The sequence below is a fragment of the Ambystoma mexicanum genome, chromosome 8 (genome assembly GCF_040938575.1).
Source record: "Ambystoma mexicanum isolate Mex_15411 chromosome 8, UKY_AmexF1_1, whole genome shotgun sequence".
Taxonomy (NCBI): Eukaryota; Metazoa; Chordata; class Amphibia; order Caudata; family Ambystomatidae; genus Ambystoma; species Ambystoma mexicanum.
In genome coordinates, this window is record NC_090929.1 from 721,639,380 (window position 1) to 721,662,549 (window position 23,170).

The 23,170-nt window shown below is 43.2% G+C and overlaps 1 protein-coding gene across 3 annotated transcripts in view; it reads right to left on the bottom strand.

Moving 5' to 3' along the window:
• Nucleotides 1–23,170, bottom strand: part of P4HA1 (prolyl 4-hydroxylase subunit alpha 1) — a 720,153-nt gene that overhangs the window by 59,637 nt on the left and 637,346 nt on the right. For all 3 annotated transcript variants that reach the window (XM_069610530.1, XM_069610531.1, XM_069610532.1), the window contains 2 exons: nucleotides 20,994–21,059; nucleotides 13,212–13,280 (listed from right to left, as the gene is read on the bottom strand). In XM_069610530.1, coding sequence (XP_069466631.1) covers nucleotides 13,212–13,280; nucleotides 20,994–21,059 — 135 coding nt within the window. The remainder of the gene's footprint in view (nucleotides 1–13,211; nucleotides 13,281–20,993; nucleotides 21,060–23,170) is intronic.

The following is a 23,170-nucleotide window of genomic DNA, read 5'->3' on the forward strand; positions in this document are numbered from 1 at the left end:
CTTATCGCAACATTTCAGCGATTGTAGGACCTTGCCTGTTACAACCTTGAGAACTTTCCAGTCCGCTTATGAGGATTATGCACATTTCTGCACGCGTCTTGCATGTAATCGTGGCTTTGACACTACATTAATATTTGAAGTCTTCATATCCGGAGGCTTCATGTCTGTTCTGTCTGACACAGACGTCTGGTATAGGGGCACCTACTACCATAATGGCTTATCCCCCATCTTGTGAGGGAAATGCAACGTCCGCTTTGAACTTAGCAGTGCTCCCAGATATGCCACCTACTTTGTGCGTACCATGCCAGATTCCTCCCACAGGCAGTGAACCCTAAATGGTAAATTGATTGCAATGTGGTGTTGGTACGTTGCATTGCATGGCATGGAATGTTCCCCATTATGAGCCGTCTAGGTATGGGTATACATGCAATGCTAGTCAGCGTAGATGTGCTTCCACTACCAAAAGCACCTTTGTGAATACCATTGGGTGCTGATGTTATTCCAAAATATAAAACCTTGAACTGACCCATTTATTGCAGTTACTTTCTTGGTTTATGATGGAGCTGAGGTTTCTCTGTGTGCCCAGAGGAGCGCATGCACGTTAGTGCTCCTTCCTCTGAACCAGTGCTGATCTACCTCTGTCTGTTAGGTAAGATTTTCACGGAACTGGTAAATCTTCCTGACCTGGGTCAACCCCAGAACCTTTTGCTTTACTAGTGGGATATTTTAATTAATACCTTAGTGAGTGGAAACCTTTTTCCACACTGACAGAATCTTTTACTCTTGTTATGGGTGTATTTTTTTTTTAACTCTCTATAAGTGCCTTTTGTTGCCGGGTTGCCCTAGCGGCTCCCCTTTTAACTTTCTTTTGATAAACCTTGAGAACTACAGTTCCAAAGGGTAGAAAGGATCTTTAGAGCCCTTTTACATTTTATTTTGTGAAACCAGCACACCCCACCTTATGTGGAGTGCTGGGGAGAAACAATGTATCCCCTTTCACACTAAAACTAACAATTCTGTTACAGCGAAAAGCTTACCTTCAATGGCTGGTGGCAGTGATACCTTGTATTAATTTGGTGCACCTTTACTGCGGGCTGTGTTTACAGCTGCAGTAAAGGCACCTAAGGGTGCTCATTCTACCAAAATGTCCCCCCTCCCTGTCTCCTTTTTTTGCTATTTTAGTGTTTCTTGTCCCTTCTCCTGACATCCAAGGCTGCAAATTCCTTTGTGCGATTTTTTTTTTATCTTCGGCTGGAGTCCCCTGGACTCTCTGCCCAGGCTCCAGTCTGTGAGGGCAGTAAGCGAGGGCGGAGTCCAAAAGTCCACAGCCCTTTGTCTTCCTCCTTGCCTGAATGGGGACAAATCCCTGCGGTGGGGGGGGGGCGGCTTTGGGTGCTTTGGCTGTCCTGATTGGATAACCAGACCGTCCCTTCTTGTAAAATGCAGGGAGAGAATGCAGAAGTCGTGCTGTAGTTCCTGTTTAATACTGCAAACCTGGAAGCTTAAGACAAGTCGACCACCGAAACGGATGAAGGAAAAGCGGCAGAAACGATTTCCAGCGATCGGAGAGCATGTGAGTAACCAAAGCCTGCGGGTAGCCCTTCCTTCCAATCGACCTGGAGACTCTGAAAAAGACGACCCTGACCCAGAGCCTGGTGAGACCCACTAGACTCAAGACCTGCATTTTAAGCCATCCCTCGCATTGCTGCGACTTTGCGTTGCTGCTAACTTGCTAAAACTTCGTGGGCATCCCGTTGGATCTCTAGAGACACGAAACAAGTCCGAAAAGTCCCCTTCAACAGAGTGCTGGACCTTTGTAACGACGCAAATTCAACCGCGATTTTGACGTTTTCTGTGCTCCTTGATAAGACGCCAGATCTGCAGAACCGCGTTCAGCTGCAAGGAAAACCTTGCCTAGAGCCTTCATCATCGATGCCTGCTGCAAAGTTCCTTCGAAAATCTTCTTCAATGCTGAGGTTCTTTGTTGACTTGGGTATGTAATTACCTTAAGTATGTTAGGATTTCTGTGTAGCTGTGGGGTGTTTTCAGAGATGGTGAGGCCTCTCATCCAGTGCACGCAGTCCTACTGCTAGAATCCTGGTAGGGCGTCTTCTGTAAAGCCCCTGGACCCTCTTCTTACTCTAGAAGTAAAATACTCACCTGTTTGCCCATTCTTCCTAAGGAACACTGACCTTTTCTACTTGAGAACCTATCCTGACACTGCCTGGTGGACACTAGATCCTAGTGACCCCTCTATGGCCACTGAGAACACTCATGCTCCAAGAATAAGGGAAGGACTTAAGGGATTGGACCTTTTGCCTAGAAAAAATGTGTTTAAAAGTTACTTACTTGTGAAAGAGTTGGTTGGTAACTAACTCTGAGTGAACAGTTACAAAAGTTTCCTTGGATGTGTGATGTACTATTCTTAAAAGTATGGTGAACATCTTTTCTTTCCTTAGAAACTGTTGGCCATTCTAACAGAAAGTAGATGTGAATGTATATTACTCTCCTGTGATTATCGTGTGCCTCTTCCCAAAAGTAATGTGTTGGTTTCACCAGATTAGTCCCGTTAGGATAATTGTATGAGTGCCCCCAACTGGGTCTTGCTTACCCCTACTTGCTGTTAGCCTGTCCAGAATAAGTCCGCATTAGGTTGTTGGCTACATAGAATAACCAAGTCATTCGGTTATTCTATGTAGCCTCAGGACCTCCCCCCCTCCCGCCTCTGAAGCACTCCCTTGTGCATCCTCTTCTCAAGAAACCCACAGCTGATCCTTCCTGTCCGGCAAACTATCGCCCAATTTCAATTACCCCCTTTCTGGGCAAACTCCCGGAAAAGCTGGCCATCTCTCAGCTTAACCTTCATTCAGATTCTGTTGGTTGTCTCCATGACCACCAGTCTGGCTTCAGAGCGGCCAGAAGCACGGAAACTGCTCTCCTCAATATCCGTGAAGATCTGCTCTCCAACCTTGATTCTAACATTCCCTCTGTCCTCGTCCTTCTTGATCTCTCTTCTGCCTTCGACACAGTAACCCACACCATCCTGCTCAACCGTCTCCTTGATAATCTGGGTATCACTGACCAGGATCTGGCCTGGCTGACCTCTTTCCTCTCTGATCGACCCTCCCAGGTCCAACTGTGGTCTTTCCCATCATCTATCTTCCTCTGCACCTGTGGGGTTCCCCAGGGGTCTAACCTCTCACCCTGGCTTTTCAACCAATACCTGGCAACTCTCGCTCACTGCATTGCCATTTTCTGCTCAAATTTCCAGTGCTACGCTGATGACAACTCATTTTCCGGCTGCCCTCGGCCACCTCCTCTCCCTCTCTCATCTCCGACTGCCTAACTGCCATTCAAAATTGGTGTGCCGCCAATGATCTTTGTCTGAATGCCAGCAAGACGGAGATCCTCCTCATCGGCACACCATCTCCATCCTTTTCCCCTCACTCTCTGGCCGACCTCCCTTGGCCCTCCTCCTACCCCTACCTGCGAGGCTAAGAACCTTGGCGTCATCTTTGACTCCACACTTTCCTTCTTGGCCCATATCTCCGATGTCTCTAAAAAGTCAAATTTCCGACTGCACTTCCTCAGAGGTATTCTGCCTTTCCTCCCCTTCCCCCAGAAGCTCATGGTATCCCAAGCTCTGGTTCTCTCTAGCTTGGACTATTGTAACAGCCTCTTTCTAAATCTACCTACACCTACTCTCCGCCCTCTACAACTTATCCAGAACAGGACTGCAATACTTGTCCTTGGCCTCAATCCCTGGGATCGTATCTCTCCAACTTTGAAACCTCTCCATTGGCTCCCAGTGGATGCAAGGATTAACTTCAAAACCCTCTGCATTGCCCACAAGGCTTTCTGGGGCCTGGGTCCAAAATACCTTCAGCTATCCCTCTGCAAATACCTCCCCTCTCGAGCTTTTTGCTCCTCTACCTCTAACTCCCTCAGGGTCAGTCGTTTTTCAAAGAAACAAGCTGGGGGTAGATCTCTATCTTCGGCTGGGGCCTCCCTCTGGAACAGCCTCCCTGCCACTCTAAAACTTGGAGAACCATCTCCGCTTCCGGAAGCACCTCAAAACCTTCCCCTTTGCTTCTGCATTCGCTCCCCTTCTCCCCTGCTGATGTGCTCTCTTGGCACTGTGCACCTGGCCACCCTCTGTCCCCTGGGCCCAGGTACCTGCTCACCCTGCCACCTTCCTTCACTGCCTCCTGGCCACCCCTTGCACTGGGGTCTGTATCTGTACCCATACAGCCCCACCCCCCATTTTTCTTCTTTTTCTGCACTTATTCAGACTTACCCAGTCTGCTGCCTTAAACACAGCACTTGTCGCTTGCTGGCTGCACTACCACAGTTTGCCTCAATTTTCTATTTATTCTTTTTATCTGCGCTCCTCGGCTTCTGCACTTTCCACTCTCCCCCTTCCATGCACTTTTTTCCCTTTTCCCTTTCCCATGCACTTGCGCGTTCTCAATGTCACTGGGCCTAGTAAGATCGTTTTTATGTTGTGCTGTGTTCTCCCTTGTTCCCCTCCCTTGCCTAGTCACGCTCTGAAACACTTCTGTACGAGCACGATACAAATAAAATACCATATCATTCAGCAAAGTGTAACATTAGGGTTTACTTTCAATGTGCTATCTAACCCAGAGTCTGTGGTTCTAACCGTCCCTTATAAGTCCCACATCAGTCACTTGTGTAGTTGGGAAAGATCTAACCTGGACTCCTTGTGAGATTAAAACAGTATACGGGTTTTACTTACCTTGAGTTAGCTGTGTGAGATCCAAAAATAAGTGGGAGTTACTGCTTATCTCAATCTGTGTTCCACTGATCTCAAAAGCACCTATAATTTAATATTACATCCTTAGGTTTTACTCATCTAGTATAAAATCAATTATGGGATTTGTATGGAGATTCACTGTGCAACTGGTAGGGTCTACTGCCCTTGCATTGCTGAATGTAATTTTGAAAGCAACCATTGGTTTTTACTCCCCAAGAATAGGTGTGACCTATACTGAATGTGTATGTAAGGTTTTGACTTCCCTAAAACTACAGTTAGGTGTTCCAAATAAGGTTTATACTTTGGTCTGTTTACTTCAAGCATAGTATTGTTTTGATAATTGTGATTACATATAATGTATGATATTACTTATTTACCCTAAGATTTATCTGGGCCCACCTGTATTTAAATAAATCCTTTATTTTCACATACAGACATAGTGTTTCTTGGGACCATTTGTATTACAATTTCGTGTGTACCGATTCTACAGCCCTACCCCCCTCCTAAGATAAGCCTGGCTGCTCTGTCTGCGCTACCCTGAACTCAGGTGGTACAGCCTTATACTAAGAGTGAAGTCTTGTACTGCCTCAGTTGAATGGTTTTACTAAGCACTTAGATGAACTTCAGAAAAACTGTCCTAACACCATCCTAGCCAGATCTCTTTCTATTGTTTCATAAAATACAATGACCAGCATGCACCTGATCCATCACAAACCTGCCATGGAACCCAACAGCACCATTTTGAGGAAAACTGGTCTGCAAGTACTACAATGGGCCTGGGCCCAACAGACACGACCAGGCCTGGAGCAGGAGAAACAGACTATCTAAATGGGAATATACTCAGGTTTAATGTTTAGAAACAGAATGGAGACCAAACACCCACTCGACAACCGGCAGACTGTCTACAGATTAGCAGCAGCAGAAAAACTGGAACTGGCTAACGACTACTTCAGAATAGGGGAGATCCAGGAACACTCTCCAAACGCTGATTCACAAATGACCACAGAGGAACAGAGAACAAATGACCCCTCTGACCACACGGCTGATTGGAGAAAAATGGAAACTGAAAGGGGGGTGGGCCAATCCACTTTGCAGCTAAGTGTTCGTAACTATGATTATTGTCTGTATACTTTGCAATTACTTTTCCCAATGATTATTGTCTGTAACCTTTGCAATGTCTTTCTCTCCCCCAATAGGTGTAAATTTGGCCACGCAGTGTTGCAGTGTTGGAAGCGGGTCCAAACGGTGCTAAAGGGGAATTGAGCGGGCCACACTCGAAGGTAAGTAGGGTTTTATAGTTCACGCAAGGCTTATGTGTTGCACGGACAAGCGTAAAATGTTCATGCAGATGGAGAGCGGCGATCAGAGGACCTGTTTGCGGGTGCCAGATGGATGGATCAGAGAGGATGCTGGAACAGGGGAGGATGCTGCCAGACTCCGATGGTTCCGGGAATCGGGTAAGAAGCTACATGCTGCAGGCGATGGGTTTGCAGAGTTCGGTAAGATGCAGAGTTGTTCTCAGGTAAGCTGCGTTCGAGCGATGGTATAGCCGGAGTCAGGTAAGATGTGCACTGAAGATACAGAGTTGGAATCAGGTAAGCTGTGCTCGAGTAATGGTATGGCTGGAGTCAGGTAAAATGCGCGCTGAAGATAATGTTCCAGAAACTGATCAGGAGCATTCTGAGCTGGAAACAGGTAAGAGCTTCAGACGGCGGTAAGCGTTACGCTGCACACAGCAGACTATCGCGAAGCACCTGCATGTGGGTTGGGCTGGCTTAAATAGCCTGGCACCAGCCACTCCACTTTAGCCCCGCCTTGTGGCTCCACCTCGTCACTCCCACAGACTTCTGCACGTGTCTACCAATGCTTTCCAATGGCCACACCCGGCCTGGAAGCACGTGCCTTGCCAATAAAGTATGCAGAGCACACTTTATGAGCCTGGCGCCAAAGGCGCCAGGAATGGGTTTATTTGGCCCCTTTTGAGTATATTGGTAGTGGCCCTTGACCAGTGGCCATGACAATATCCTAGTCTTTAAGCTCACAGCTCAGATAGAAAATGGCCTAGGGAAGCAGCTGACTAGGATTTCTTAGGCAGGAAGGGGTGGGCCATAAAAAGCCACCAGATACAGTTACAAGTGAAAGTGATGTTGGAAGAAGAGGAGGTGGACGAAGAACTAACACGACAGAACCAATGTGGGTGTATGTGAGTGAGTAACTGGAGGGAAAGAAGGGACGGAGTAGTGTTGGGAGCAGGGTGTTTTGGAGAAGGGAAAATCAGTTGAAGGGTAGAGACAGGGGAGGGGAGAGATCAGTTGAAGGAAGAGGACGAGGAGAGAAAGAGGAAGAGAAAGGAGGAGAGAAAAAAAGACATGAAAGTGAGGGTAAGGTTCAGAGATGACCACTGGGGGAAGGGCAACATGGTAACTGGAGTACCCAGCTAGGGCTGCAGAAGTCCCTGAGGGAGTCGAATGAAACCATGGCCTTTAGCCTCCACAGGGCAAAGAGTGAATTGGACCTTGGCTTTAGTGAACCTATCTTGGAACAAGCTGTGGTGGAATAGGGAGCCTGGGCTGAGGGGTGGGTGAAAGCGCTGCAAGGTTGTGACAGAGTACAGGGACCCCCGCCCTAGACTGGAAACCACAATTGCTTTGTACATCTATTTAAGAATACAAGATTAAAGTTGTTGTCTTGTGACTCATTGACCACTTTCCCACATTATCTATGATTGGAAAACCTCCAAGTTCGATTGGTGTAGACTCCTATATATGGACTGGAATCACCCCATGCCCACATTTTGTATACCTTGTGGAGTCAATTCCTCAGTTGACCACACTAGTATTCCAATCTGAAGCATCAAGAGAATCCTGAAGGATGCCAGGGCTAGTGCTAAAACAGACCTAAGGCAAAGCTATAGTTATTTCAACCGGAGAAGTCTACCACAGATGTCTCCTTCAGTTGCGCCAGCAGGAACAACTGGCTCTTAGTATTGCTTTTGGTTTGGTGCAATACTGTCTTGTATAACCCGCAGATCAGCTCTAGTCCAGGAGGAGAACACATTGCGAGAGGAGACCCTGTGGGCAATCATTTTGTGGCTCTGCTGGTATTTCGTGGCCTCCAGTTTGTATGCCCATTGGAGTGATGCCCTTTGTTCACTCCTTGTCAGGAAGGTACCTGCTCACTGCCAGTTGCATGGTTTGCTCATATCCATCTCGAGGTACATCTGCAATGGCTTTCTCCCCGCAGACAAAGCTACACCTATGATCGCAAACCCTAAAACAAGAGTGGAAAGGCTGCTTGCCAGACCCATTGCAGCACCAAATACTCACCTCTGCAATCTCAATACCCCTGGGCCTTCCATACAGCAAGCAATGGTGTGACTAGTCTTCTGCAGATCTTTTGAATTACCTGGAGTTGCTGGTCGACCTCGTGGTATGTCTCCTTCCAGCTCGTACAAGCGTTTAATATCCTGACATCAGTGCGGTCAGCCTCCACAGAATAGGCCAAAGTTTCTCTTTTCTAGTCCCTTGTCTTAAACATTTTAAAGGACTGGCATCAACATACGTTATGTTCCCTAAGCAAAGACCTAATACAGACCTTTTTTGACGTCACATGGAAACCAAGGATTGCACTTTGGGCAACATTTAAAAGGGAGTCCTTTTCATAAGCCTCAACAACTGACATTTGTGAATCCCCAAAATGTAGTCAATGTACCCGCCATTCTCATATGACCTATCCCATGAGCAGTCGCTAATAGACCCCATCTCGATCATAGCCTCCAAAGACCAGATTATTTCACTGCTTTTTCTGCTCACTTCACAACCAAACAGCTTGTGGACGAAAATCAATCTGCAGGGTATCAACTGGTAGAATCATTGTCGAAGGCACTAACACATTAGTTGGCATTCCCCATTTCCGCCTAATCTTTCAGTTAATAAACAAGCAGCTTTCCAAATATGTTCACATTGATTTCCCATATTCAAATTTTGATCTCACCTACAGAGCTGACCAGCGGGATTGACTCTAGCAAAACCTTCCAGAGCAGCACACATTTGGCACAAATACATCCAGGTGTTCAACCCAAGTGGATGAAACCAATTAGCTATACCCAGATTTGCATGGAACATTCCCCAGAAATACGTGCTGCAAGGTGGCCAACTGACTTGCTATCTTGGATCCACAGAACAATCTCTAGAGGGTTAAAACCAAGGCCCCACAGACCTAGCAGGATCAACTAGATTAGCATTCTGGCCGGTTGCCCCCATTTATTTGGGGTTAAGGGGCCATTGTGGCCTACACATTTTTAGCAGGGTCCACCTGGACGCCACATTGCAAAAGAATTTGAAAAGAAGGTCTGTTGTAGCTCTCTTGGGATTCCCCAACAAGTTAGGGTGATGAGAAACCTAGATGAATAGAATACTTCAAAATTCACACACATTCAGCCAAAGGGTACTGTACAGATCCACATTGCTCTGAACAGGTCAGTGGGCCACATCTGCATCGCAACCCAAGGATTCAACTCCTGGACAAGAGGGGTGGCCCGCAGGCCCCCCAACACAGTCAATGAGGCCCAGTTGCCACTTTGATTTAATGTATTGCTGAGGCATGGCTTTTGAGGGCCATTTGGGATTCATTCTGGTGGCTTGGAGGGTCAGGCGTGCGGTCAAAACAATTATCCCATCCAAACAGCCCAATGGGTATGTCCGCAGACCTTGTTTGCGGAGGGCTTGGGGATGCCCTGGGCAAAGTGCCCACTGCGCATGGTGGAAGGCCATATCCAATGGGCTTTCTTCAGTAGGATACTGTGCATTATTAAAAACCAACACAATTCTCTGAAACAACTTCATACAGGACTTAATGAACAAAAACACCCCAAAAACAAATAACCCAAAAATGGTTCCTATAGGATTGGATGTGAGGGACAACACCAAAACATTTTTAAAAGGTAGCAACTTTAAAAAAGTTTGAAGATCCGATTTCTAATGTAAATTAGCATGGATAAGTCATGGGCACTGCATAGTAGTAACAGTTGTCTTACAATGACAGTGGTGTAGGTATGGTTGCTTTAGAAACCTTAACTGGCAAAATATGGGGATGGTTTTGTTTTATGCTGCAACCATTCCTGGCCCCCTTACTCTTTTCTTCGTATACGTTCCTGCATTTCTATTATAAAGTAGTTTGTTTTTTATTGTTTGTGCTACTCCGACTGATTTCATTCTCTTTCTCAGATGCATGCTATTTTTCCCTTTCTGACTGTTGGCTGTCAAGGTTTGAATGTTCTCTAATTCAGTTCACCTGCAATCCCCAACTCATCTCTGGCCCCTTTTCATAATTGTTCTGATCCCATTTCTTTTTACTCAGATTCTTTCCCTTATATGCTCGCAACCTAGGAGTCCTCTCTGACCCATCTCTTTACTTTCCTCATAACATTTCTTCTCCACCGGTTCCCTTTGCTACAAGATTCTCAGGATTTCAACTTTTCTAGCCTTTTTGGCTGCAAAAAGGTTTATTCTCATCTTGGTATTGTTGCATCTTAAATACTGCTCCTCTTATTGTTGGTGGTCTACTTGAATATGCTCTTCTCCTCTCCAGTCCTTTTATGTCTGCTGTTCACCTACTCTGCTTGCTTCCAATCATGTTCTCATATCTCTGTCCCTGGCTTTACTTCACCTGCTTCCTTTTGTCACCAGCATCCAATTTCGTGTTTGTGTATCCTTTTAAAGTGCATCCACTCTTGCAGAACCCACCCCACTCCTCTTTGGTATCTGTCAATGGACCTACACCTACACTTCTACCCTCTGTTCACTGCCCCTTGTAGTATGTATGGCCAAGTGATGATTCAAGTGAGTAATGGAAATTACTTTTATTAGGTATACCAAGGTTGGAGAAACACCAGTAGTTTTTATTGAATGAACTACTAACAGGGATTCTCCAAACTCAAGACAGTGCAGAGGATGTCTAAACATAAAGGGGGATGTTCCTAGTGGCATCTAATACCTTCAATATTCCGGACACAAAGTTCCCGAACTATTGAGAGCTCTTCTCACCTTCAGACACCATTTCCTATAAAGTCACAAAAGGATGAATTGTTCAAACATCTATTCTTTTCAAGTACTTAGAGTAGCCGCTATGCTAAGTTAATAACTCAAATGTTCCAAAATATGCCCGCCTGCAGGGATCCTCAATTTTATTACAGTTTGCAACAGGTCTTTTACAGACTTTGGTTTGCCATGGACCCTGCATTCTTCAGACTGCACAACTGGTCCCTCTTGGACCTTGGGTTTTTCCTGTTTCACATGTCTCTCGCTGCTCACAGGTACTCCTCTGTCATTAAGTGGTACTTTATGATTTTAGCTTTTTCAGGTTCAATAATGGTCGCTCTGGAACCTTAGAGACTTTGCTGTCTGACAAGGACCCCAATGATACAGTTGGTAAACCCAGCCAACTACAATCCCCTCCTGCCATGGGTCAGGCTTGGCTTTCAATTAACATGGAATGCTAATGCATAGGATCCGGCTTCGACCTTCCAAATCCCTCAAGGCAACAGAATAATCCTTCAAGTACCCTGGTACATAGCGAGTTCCATGGTGTCAAGACAGCCCAATCCCTGGTGGCTCGCTTCTTCCAACTACAAAGATGGTGTTCAGAAAACATACCACACCTCCTTGTGCCCAATCTTGTGCCAATGGCTCCTTCCCAGTACACCTCAAGAAATTCCTTGTGCACCGTGTCCTCAAAAAGCCTTCTGCAGACTCCTTCTGCCCGGCTAACTAACGCCCTATCCCCAGTTGACCACCTTCCTCTGGCCGACCCTCCATGGACCCCCTCACCTTGTAAGTCTCTCAGTGTCCATCTCACAGTGTCCGTCTCACAGTGTCCGACTCTCTCGAAGGCCCAATTCCAGCTGCACCGCCTCAGACACATTCTCCCTTTCCTGACCTCCCCCCCCCACCCGAAACTGGACTACTGCAACAGCCTCTTCTTCAATCTGCCTAAATCCTCCCTTAACCCCTTCAACTAATCCAGAATAGTACTGCGTGACTTAACTGTGGCATCAAGCCCAGGACCGAATCTCTCCAGTGGCTCCTGCTTGTTGCGAGGATCAAGTTTAACACCCGCTGCATCACCCACAAGGCTTTCTGGGGCCTGGGAACCCTCTACATCGAAATATGTCCCTAAATACCTCACCGCTAGAGCATTTTGGTCTTCTAGCTCCAACTCTCTGCAGAGCAGATGCTTTTCCAAGCAGGGCGTGGGGGGAGATCTCGCTTACAAAGAAGCCCCCCTCTGGAATGCCTCCCTGCCCCTCTGAGGCTTGAACCGGATCTCCTTAAATTCTGGAAGCTTCTCAAGACCCTCCCTTTTCTCTTCTTTCTTCCATCTCCCCTGCTAATGTCCACCTCTGCTGCATTTTGACTGGCTGCCTGGTTCCTTCTGAGGCCCCCCCTTGCCCAGTCTACCCCAACACCTCCGTCTCCCTCCCCCTGTACTAGTCTGGTGGGGCCTTCACTCATACTGATCCCGGTTCTTGCACTTAGCATGTGGACCTTCATTCTCTGCACTCCATGCATTCCCCTGGCACTTGTTCACCTGGCCTCCCCTTAGCACTCGCCTAGTCCAGGAAACCTCTTAACCACACCATTCTGCCCCCCTTCCCCTCCTACACCCACCCTGCCCCCAAGCACTGGCACCTTCTCCACTCCGACTTGCACTTCCCTTCCCACCTTACATTATCGCATTCCACTCAGACCGGCACCACCCCATTCCCCTGCACTTGTTATTGCACTTGCACGAACTGAATGACAAAAAGCCTGGTAGGACAGTTTTTGTTATTCTTCATTCCTGTTTCCCCTCCTCTTTTTTGTCTTGTGGCACCTTAAAACACCATTTGCTGTATAGACGCATTATAAACACCCAATAAATAAAATATCTTTTTTGGAGGGTTTGTGGCGCAAACTATTTTGAATTCCCTTCCCTTACCTGTACATTCTGCACTTATTCCCGCTTTTCCATAATGCTCTTGAAGCTCATCCTCTTCTAGATTAACACGATGTGCACTTCATGTTGGTCATTTTGTAATTAATTCAATTTAACTGTTTACAGAGCTTTGGTGAAAACACTTTATAAAGCTAAACCATATCATTTCTTGAAGAACATTTTCCTTGTTAACTTATGTTTGTGATATTTTGGCATACGCAAAACTACTTGCACTTTAAGCAGAATTTAAATTTGATCTGTACCTAGTTTTCAATTAATGTGAATATTAATCTGAACATAAAAAGGTAGCCATTGGGCACTCCTGCTTCAACACCAAACCATATCTTAGTAGTTTGAAGAGACTTCTTTATTCTAGTTTGATGCTGGCACCTGCATTCAATTTACCAGTCAATAGCATTAATAAAAAGTATTGTTAATGGAAATTAAAATGCAAAGTATTTACCTTTTTAGGCCAAACAGCTGCACCTACTTCAGGGAAGACAGTAGCACCCCCTGCAGCTACGTCGCTCATCTGAAAAGTGATCATGTGAAACATCAGAAACTGATGTAGGTAAGTAAAATAAATTGTTATTTGTGTATAGTGCAGAAGGAATTACTTATTGTACACCACCTTTTAATCTGTGCAACTATGATTTGATTTTTGCAAGACAAAGAAAATGAATATGGACAACATACTTAATGGCGAAGTGGCAACCACAATTTACAATGCTAAGCCGAATTATAGTGGCAGTAATATTGACAGGCATTGGCTACTTGCATTTAACAAAGAAGAATCTTTTAGACAGCCTGAAAATACATTTTAAAGGATTTGAAAAATCTGATTATCTCTAGATTCACTCTCTCAACCAGCCCTTGTTAAATCAATGTAGCAAATTGCAACAACTTGTTTATGAGAAACTAAATCAGCCAGGGCTTTCTAACACTTCCACTGGGCCCCGGGTGGGGTCACCGCTTTCCCAATCTCCCAACCCTCTCTCTTTGAAAGCATGCACTACTATTGAAAGCCCAAGGGACGGGAACCCACACCAAACTCCACTTCCGCCTTCCAGGAATGTGTAAGATAGCACAGGGAGTTGAAGCATTCCACTGCATTAATCTTTGTGTGCAGACTTTCGAACAAAGATTAAAATCATGTTAGTTCTTACTCGGCTTTTCATCCTTCCAAAAGAAGAGCAATTCAGTGGTCTATCAGTAACATCACTTTACAACACTATAAAACTAGTAGCAAGTTCTAAAACACAGACCTCAAGCTAAAGTAAATAGATCACAAAGCAGTGGAAATTGATGGATGAACTTAGCTAAAAAGGGGAAAAACATGGAATGGCCAGTTCAAATTTGATACCTGCCCTCAAACTGCAATGCAGATTTGCAAAGATTAAGATGGAACATTCTTCGGAAAACTTTTGTAATCGGTTATGTCCGGCTCGTTCTACTTCTAGTGCCATTTTAGCCACATGGAATCAGGTAACAAAGGGAGATGGTATGTTATGCAAGGCAAGGTGGCACAATGCCCTTTGTATAGGCATCAAAAGTAATAACGTTTGGTCTTGAACAGTCTTGATTGAGAATATGAGAACCTCCATTCTCATATTGTTTCCATTCAAACTGTAAGTACTGGACCCTTCATATAATAAAGAAGATAATTAAAGAGCTGCACCAATGTGTAAAAAGACCTGCGCAGCGTCCCCAAAAAAAATGATGTGGTGCATCTGTGATCCATGGGCAAGCTTGTTGCCTTAACCCTTTTAGTTAGTGGTAGAAGGCCTGATCTTGCATGGACTGTTGAGAGATGCAAACTTATCTTTGTGCAAACCTTTTACATGGAGATAAACAATTTTTACCATGTTTTTACTAAATTATGTTTATGGGGCTGTTCACAGACAGACATGGGAACATCGAAGTACGTGAATTCATTAAACTGGAGAAGAAAATGAGCTAAAAATGGGATTAAAGAGTTTCTTTGCAAGAGAGGAAAATGCTGTCCTTCAGCCTGCAAGGCACAGGGTTCCTTGCTGACATCTTCTGAGACCCAGACATCCCATTGCCATCGCATGGGAAGAAGGGGTTAAAGGTCTTATTTTAATCTATACTTTGACAGTCAAAATCCTTCAAAAATCTTGTTTCCCCTTCGGGAATTTAGTTTAGAAAAGGTGTTTAGTGCTTGGTTGGCTGAAATAGAACAGAGGTGTAAATTGATGTAAACACTTATGGTGCTTTGTTAAGGCAGCTTTTTCTTGGACATGAACGCACAGTGACTAATGAGAAACTGGTTTGAGGTAATGTACGGATCCAGTAACCAGTCACGGTCCCAATAAAGATGGATAAAAAATGTAAATAGGCAACTCTGGTAAACCACAAGCCTGAGGAGCTCTGTGGACTCAACCATCCCCCAGACTCATAAACGAACTACCAACGCACTAGGTCGGAGCATTACTATAGGTTTGTAAGCAAACAGGGATTCTGGCTCTCATTGAAACATTTTCCAATTTGAATTGCATGACCCAGCCACCTTGTGATTCAAATAGATTCCAAAGACAAATGCCAATGAAATGTCTAGAATCCCCTGAATGGGATTTATAATCTATGCAATCTAAGGAGATGAGAAATCGTCCACCGTTCTGCTCTACATGACATGTTTCTTGTTCAGGGCCTTTAAAGTGCCCCAAAATCATCGAAAACCAGATACTGACACGCAACTGGCAGTTTTGGTTCGGTCCTTCATTTGTGTTTCTTTAGATTCTAGAGGTATTCTGATTTCTTTGCCTCACAGTGAATTCTCTCAAGGAACCCCATCTCCAGCAGCAAATAACCAATAATGTGCTTGTTATAACCTCAATCACAAATGTGCCAAGATATTCTTCTAGTTAGTTTTATTTATAACAACAAAATACAGGATTTACCTATATGAAGTCTTAGTGGGCTTCCCTTTCAATGAGGCACCTTTAATGTATTGTAACAGGGTCTGTATCAATCACCCGTTGGGACAAACATTTATCTTCTTCAGTCTCAGAAATGCTTAGTCGGACATCTCTTGTCCAAATACTCTCAACAAGGTTACAAGTTTACACTCACCATTTAGGAGCCGGTAAAACAAAAGAATTACGTTGTATCCACTCATGCATGTTCTATCCCAGAATCACCTATTAGGAGTCTTACAAAAATGTGCTTGACTTGTCGGTAGAGTGCTAGTGTCTAATTAACACTTAAAGATGCTTGTTGGGTTATCCACCTCAGCTGTGGGTCTGAATGTCCTAAAATGACTCCCACTTCTTTCACTAGGTACATATTCGTCTTGATATTGGACCACAGAGGTTGCCTGTAGTGATATTTAAAAATAAAGCGGATAGCGTGAAACACCGTTTGGCATCACTTCACATGATCTAGTTAGCCAATAAAGACTACTACATTGGCAGTTTCTGAATCCTTACTTGTGCCTGACGTTAATTCGCTGCAGTGTGCTTCTGGATGCATAAAGTTGTGCAAGCTCAAACTGTTTCTCCCGTAGGAGTTCAATGAATTACGGCTAAACATGAGCGCAGGCTCTCGGCCTTATGTTAAGGAAATGTGTGTTCTACCAGAGGTGCCATTTCTGAACTGATTTTGATTCATCACACAAAGTATGGGTTGGTCTCTGAAACGGACCTTGTGGAGTGTTCTGCCATGCTATAGAATGTCTGATAGTTACAAACTAAGAAGTTGTCACAGCCACTAATACGCTCATAAAAAAGCAAACTTTGAGAAATTAGTCTGGTTAATGCATAAACTCCTATAGTTTCAGCAAACATTTCCTAGGAATTAATCAACAGAGACATAGCTCACTTCTTATATCAGTTTATACCATCCAATGGCCTCTATAAGACCCGCTCTGTGACTAAGTGGCAAATATGAGTTATTGCTCTCCTGTGTAATTTCTTGTCCCTTAAATATTTTATGTGGCCAGTTACTTGGTGCACCACTGTCCACAGGGAATTATCCCAATGGTGTCCTTACTCTACAAAGGACTTGACCAAAGGCACTTTTTCAATTTTATTTTGAGACAACCTCGATGTCCAAAGATTCTCCTTTTTACAGTCTTAACCAAGTATTGCAGACCACAGACAGGTGATCATGTGTACGACAGATTCAGAATTGCAATTAGCAAATCTACGCTTATTCTAGGGTTTGTCCAATTCTGTGTCGATCTCTTCTATTTTAGAAGTCATTTTACAACACCACACATCCCACAGGGGTGATGCCCTGTAATCATGCTCATCACCCATGTCTCTACGAGTGTTGGTTGCCTCTCTGTTGCTTGACAGTATTTTTACTGACAATATTTCCAATCGTAGTTGTCTTTTTAAATGCAAACACTGGTCTGGTGACTATCTGTTCTAGGGAACGTTTTCCAATGTTTTGAGATTATACTTTTGATTTGTAAAATCAAATTCGTAAACGTCATGACACATACCTTTTGAATGTCATCATTTAGTCTATTGTTCCACCAAGAGAGCATCTCTATTGTTATTAAAGGCTCTTTTTGCTGTCTTCTTGACTAGTCTTTTGGGATATCCTCTGTTAATGAGCTTGTCTGTTTGCATGTGTGCTTCTTTCTAAACATTTCTTTTTTAGTGCTGCTTCTTTTCAGCCTCAAAAACTGGCCTAACAGGATAGCTGGTGTAATGTAAAATTTTATTTTTATCAGTTGGTTTATGAAAGTGTTTGACGAGTCTGCCATCATTGTGGTAAATAGTAATATCAAGAACATTTATTTCCATGTTGTTCACGGAATAAGTGAATTTGAGGTGCAGATACTAGGTGTTAAGCAATTCACAAAAGTTAATTGCTAACTCTTTCGGCCCTTCCTATATCATTAGAACATGTAACAGGACCAAGATTGTATACAAGTTCTGAATGGATTACCCTCCGAGTAAACCATTGCATTTTCAAAACTCACAACATAAAGATTAGCCAGGCTAGAGGCCATGGCCGTTTCCAATTCAGTTCCCTCTTTCCGGTGGTAACATTTTCTGAAAAATTCAAAATAATTCTGTGCGAGTGCCAGTTCTACGCACCACATTAGGAAAGAATTGGTAACAGGAACTTCATCCTTTCACCTCAAAAGTGTTTCCTTTTTTCTCCATAGTGGCTTGTTTGTATAAAGGGACACTATGTCTAATCCAATTAGTAGATGTGTTGTTGGATTAAACTCAGGTTTTCAAAATGATTAATGGCTGCTCGTGTCCTTCGGGTAAGATTGCATATTAATCATAACACCTTTTAGGTAATGATCAAAAAATTGAGATAAAGGCTCTAAGACAGAGTCAATACAAGATACAATTGGACTGCCTGGGGGCTTTAATATGTTTTTATAACTTTTTGGTAAACAGTAAAACTTGGGCCCTCTTGGTTCCTCACTAATCAACAAGTCTAATTCTGGTTATCCACTTCCTTCTGCCTTCCTAACTTTATTTATTATGAAACTCGTAGTGGAGACACAGTTTGAGCTTGCACAACTTTATGGGTCAGTAAGAATTCAGAAACTGCCCTTGTAGCAGTCTTTATGGGCTAACTAGATCTGGTGCAGTGATGTCAAACAGAGTTTCAACCGAGTCGCTTTCTTTTTGAAAATCACTACAGGCAACCTCTGGAGGTACAATATCAAGACAAATACATACCTAGTGGAAGAAGTACAAGCTATTTTAGAACATACAGACCCACAGGTGAGATGTTAAACCCCACAAGCATCTTTGCGTTAATTAGACACCACCACTCAACAGACATGACAAGGAAATTTGTACACAACTCCAAATAGGTGCTTCCGGGATAGTAAATGCATGAGTGATATCCCAAAGTGGATACAATGGAATTCTTTCATTTTACCAGCTCCTAAATGGTGAGTGTAAACAGGTGACCTTGTTCAGAGTATTTGGAGAAAGACATGTCCAACTAACAATTTCTGAAACTGAAGGGGATAAATGTTTGTGTCCCAACAGGTGATCAATCCAGACACTGTTACAATACATTAGAGGAGCTTCATTGAAAATAAGCCCACTAATACTTTATACAGGCAAATCCTGTATTTGATGTTGTTCTAAATAAAGCTAACCAGAAGAATTTCTTGGCACATTTGTGATTGAGGTTACAACAAGTACATTATTGGTTCTTTGCAGGGCAGGGGGTTCCTTGAGAGAATTTACAGTGAGGCAAATAAACCAGAATATCTCTAGGATCTAGAGAAACACAAATGAAGGCTAGAAGCAAAACTGCCAATTGCATGATAGTATCTGGCTGTTGATGATTTTGGGCCACTTTAAAGGGCCTGAACAAGAAACATGCATTGTAGAGCAGAAAAGCGGACGATTTCTCACTGCCTTAGATTGTGTAGCTTTTTAAAAAATATATCCCATTCTGAAGATTCTAGACATTTAGGGGCTGATTAATGGAATTATTTGCGCTGAAAACCGGGGATTTGCGGGCAGAATTGCGCACACATCCCCGTTTTTCGGTGCAAATAATTCCATGAATCAGCCCCTAAATTGGCATTTGTCTTTGGAATCTATTATACAAGTTTGAATCACAAAGTGGCTGGGTCACACACTTAGAGGGCCGGTGAAGTAATGTTTCTAATTGTCTTACATCTCAGTATTTTTTCATACTCGTGTCTTTTTGAAAAAAATGTATACATTACAATATTAAGACATTTTTCAATGAGAGTGATTCCCTCTTTGCTTATGAACCAATAGTAACTCTCAGACCAAGTGCGTTGGCATTCCCCACTTATTTATGGCCTTACACAAACTTTCTATGCATGGATTTCCTAAAAATAAAACACCACATAAAAACAAGATATTGGAAATTAACTTGAACAGCAGAATAAACACTGCCTTAACTGTATCTGCACTTCTGCAGAGCAAGAACACTATTTAGGAGTCCAAAACATCGACAAAGGCCACTAAATTGTGTGCATTCAGAAAATGCTACAAACGGAACTCATGCGTTGGTTTATTTAAATCTTGAAATCAACAGTCAAAGATTTTAGTTTTGTAAATTAAATCCAGGTCTCACAAATATTTGCCTTTCAATTTCAACACATTGCTTCTTACACAGATCAGATTTTGTCGGTTGTCATGCAATATAATTGCCAACAACAAATCCTTTACCATTTTTTAGAATGTTATTTAACAAAGAAACATCAATGGAGGGAGTGGCAGCAAAACGTCAATTAAAGGAGAAACATTTCTATTTTTTATCTGTGTACAACATTTTTTCAAATGGATAGTTTGATCTAATATGTAAAAAAAAAGAAATCTTGCTAGCTTGCATGATTCAGAGGCTTACTTTAAAACATGTTTGAACGTGCTATCAAGCCGACCTTCATGTGTATGGTGAAGGAGGGTAACACATTTGCACTTGGGGAAGTGTGCTCAGCAAATCGGGGCTGGAAACAAGGGCGAGAACTGTCAGTGTACCGACCGTGTTATTCAAACCACCAGATTCTTTTACCCTGGTGGTGTCATTTCTTTTTCATGCCTCAGCACTTTGGCCACCAGCCCATTTTCAGTCCTCTCTCCCCCCATCTGAGCGGCACATCATCCCCCGATCCCACCCCCCACACTCCACTTAACCGCTGAGGCTCTCGTCTTTCTCCTCCCGCTGACATAGAAAAGGGACTGAGTGCATTTTATCTTTTCTTTGGCAGTGGGCATCTTTTTTTTCCACTAGAGATTGGGCTCGTACAATATGCGCAGAGCCTGTGCCAAGTACAAAAACAAATGACGCATCCCAGGGTGCGAATAGCCATCATCGTTGCACTGAGGCTCGGACTGGCAGGCCATTGCCCGCTAGGTATGTCCCCCGAGGCAGGGGTGATTGCTACAATAAAAACAATCTTCACATTGTTCAAAGTTTACCGGTTTCACAGTAGCAGATACTGAAAATGTAGCTATACATCAAAAGAGAAACATGCAAGCAAAAATGTAATTGAAAAGGCTCAGACTAGCACTGCTGACTTAGTTACTGCAAGGACATGGAGTGCAGTCCTTAGCAATCCACAGAAAATGTTGCGAAAGTAGGCATTCCGGCTCATCGCAAAAACAAGGTTAAACTAGACCAGACAAGGATACAACCAAGAGAGAACTATGTTGGAATACCTAGACACCACACAATTGCTCTATATATAGCTTTACCCCATCAATCTTAAATATCCCCCAAATATCCTGCAGCTACATCCCAAAGAAATACTTACATAAAACAGCCATGTAGCAATTCGGTTGCCAGTGCCCAACTCCTTAAATGCATCTGGTTCATCTTTCTGTGAAAGAGCAAAAACACATTTTTTCAGCCAACAAAAGTAAATCATAGAAAAGATGTGATCACCAATGCACAAAACAAATACTGAAATCTTACTTAAATTGCCTCTCTAATATACTTCTTTAAAGCTATGCTTCAACATAATCTTTTCAGTTATGCCTTTCAACCTTCCCTCCCACCCCAATGCACTCCCACACACTCAGTCTGAGATCATTTGCCCAGTCCATATTTTTAATAACCGATTTATTTTATGTTTTATAGTCACGTTTAAATCAGTAGTTCAAGTCAGTAAAATGGAAAGTATACTGTGGATTCTCTAGGAAATCCTATTTGTACCCTCCATTCAAAGAGGTTTGGCTAACATTACTGTGGGTGAGCAGCATCCATCCCTAGAGCTCTTAACAGTTAAATATTACAAACAAAATATTTTATTGTCAACTTTATGATTTAATAAAAATAGCAAGAAATTAGGAACACAATTTATCCTAAACAAAATAGGCTGGAATGGCGGGTTTAAAAGCATGCTCTTTTTTTGTTTTATGGAACACCACATAATAAACACTGAGCTCAGCATCTTTTGATCTGTTCATTCCAGGCTGACACAGATTGGCTCAGGTGTAAGATTGTGAAGAATACACTTGTTGTGAACAACTAGGTTATTTGCATATGTGATTGCAAATAAACCAAGATGTGTAAGATTAACTTAAAACATCTTTAATGTAAAGATCTGGATTCCAGTGTGAGAATGTGTTCATCCAAGACAAAATAAGCCTAAATTAATATACATTTCTTTTTTTACTTGATTTAATTGTTTTTAAAACGAAACAATTTTTACATGAATGTTCCCGAGTGTGATAAAATAAAGTAAAGGTCCGAATCTTGCCAGCCTCTGCTGTTTTTGAGAAGGGAAGTTAAATGGAAAGGATTGAGTGGAGATGCAGCTTTTATTTCTTCGCAGCGTCAACTCCTCTAGTTGTGTTGCTTACTTTGTCCTGGCAATTCAAAAGGCCAAGACTTTGTAAAACCCCACCACTGCGATTGTCCATTTGGTGTTCTCACCACTCCGGTTATTCCATCTCCCCTCGTCATCCACAAAGTCAAATTTGCCAAATAAGTGCCCCAGATGACGAGAACGAGTTTCGTCTACCCCTCTACATGTTAGGAGTAGGTGCTTCAAGGTTTCAATTGAATCTGGTTCGCAGCAAAATCGGCAGAGGCTGGAGTTGGCTTGTTTTCGCCTCTCTAGTATCTCATTTGTATATGCGATGTTAAGGCGGTTCCACATAAAATTATCACACAGCTTCTTAGAAGGGCACTTCAATAGATAAGTTCTCGTTTGGTTAATTTTCACTGGATTGTTTGGGCTGTTTTTCATTGATTTTACTAACTGGACTTCATCTATGGTTTGTATCCAGTCTCTCCATCACTCTTTTTTTTTACTTTTCCCGGGATATGGATAAGGTCCTCTAAAGAGCAGCCTGCCCAATCAAGACGGGAGATGATTTTCTCCTCCCATTGTCGAAGAGTCTTATACTTCCCAGCTCTCATTTCTTGTTCAACTGCTTTAAGTATCACCGAGGAGTTGGGTAAGAGCATTTTGCGGTATAGCATCAGTTTCCTTCCGTGCTATGATGGAGTTTAGTGACTGTAAAGAAAGTTTGTTCCCGATTACTCCCACAGGTGTTGATTGTGGTAAGTTGAGGACCTTGCGCCAGTAACATCCTTCTACTTTCTGCCAGAAATTTGATGTAATGTAAGGCATAGCTTCCACCCCATACGTTAAGGTGGGGATGACTTTCATCCTGTAGAATGTCAGCACTGGGGCGAGTGAAAAACGGCTGTACTTTCTGGAGAGCATTTTAGTCTGTGTTATTAGCAGACAGAGCTTTTTCAGAATGGTCTCACACATCAGATTTTCTTTGATGCTTTTATTGAGTGTTATGCCGAGGTATTTGAAGTCCTCAACCGTTTCCAGTGTTTCTTCCCGTACTTTCCATGTGAATTTCTTATTTTTGCTCATGCATTTTCTCAGAATCATGATTTTAGTTTTTTCTTGATTCATTTGGAGCTGGTTTGCCTGCAGATAACAGTACAAGTTCGTCAGTTGCCTTT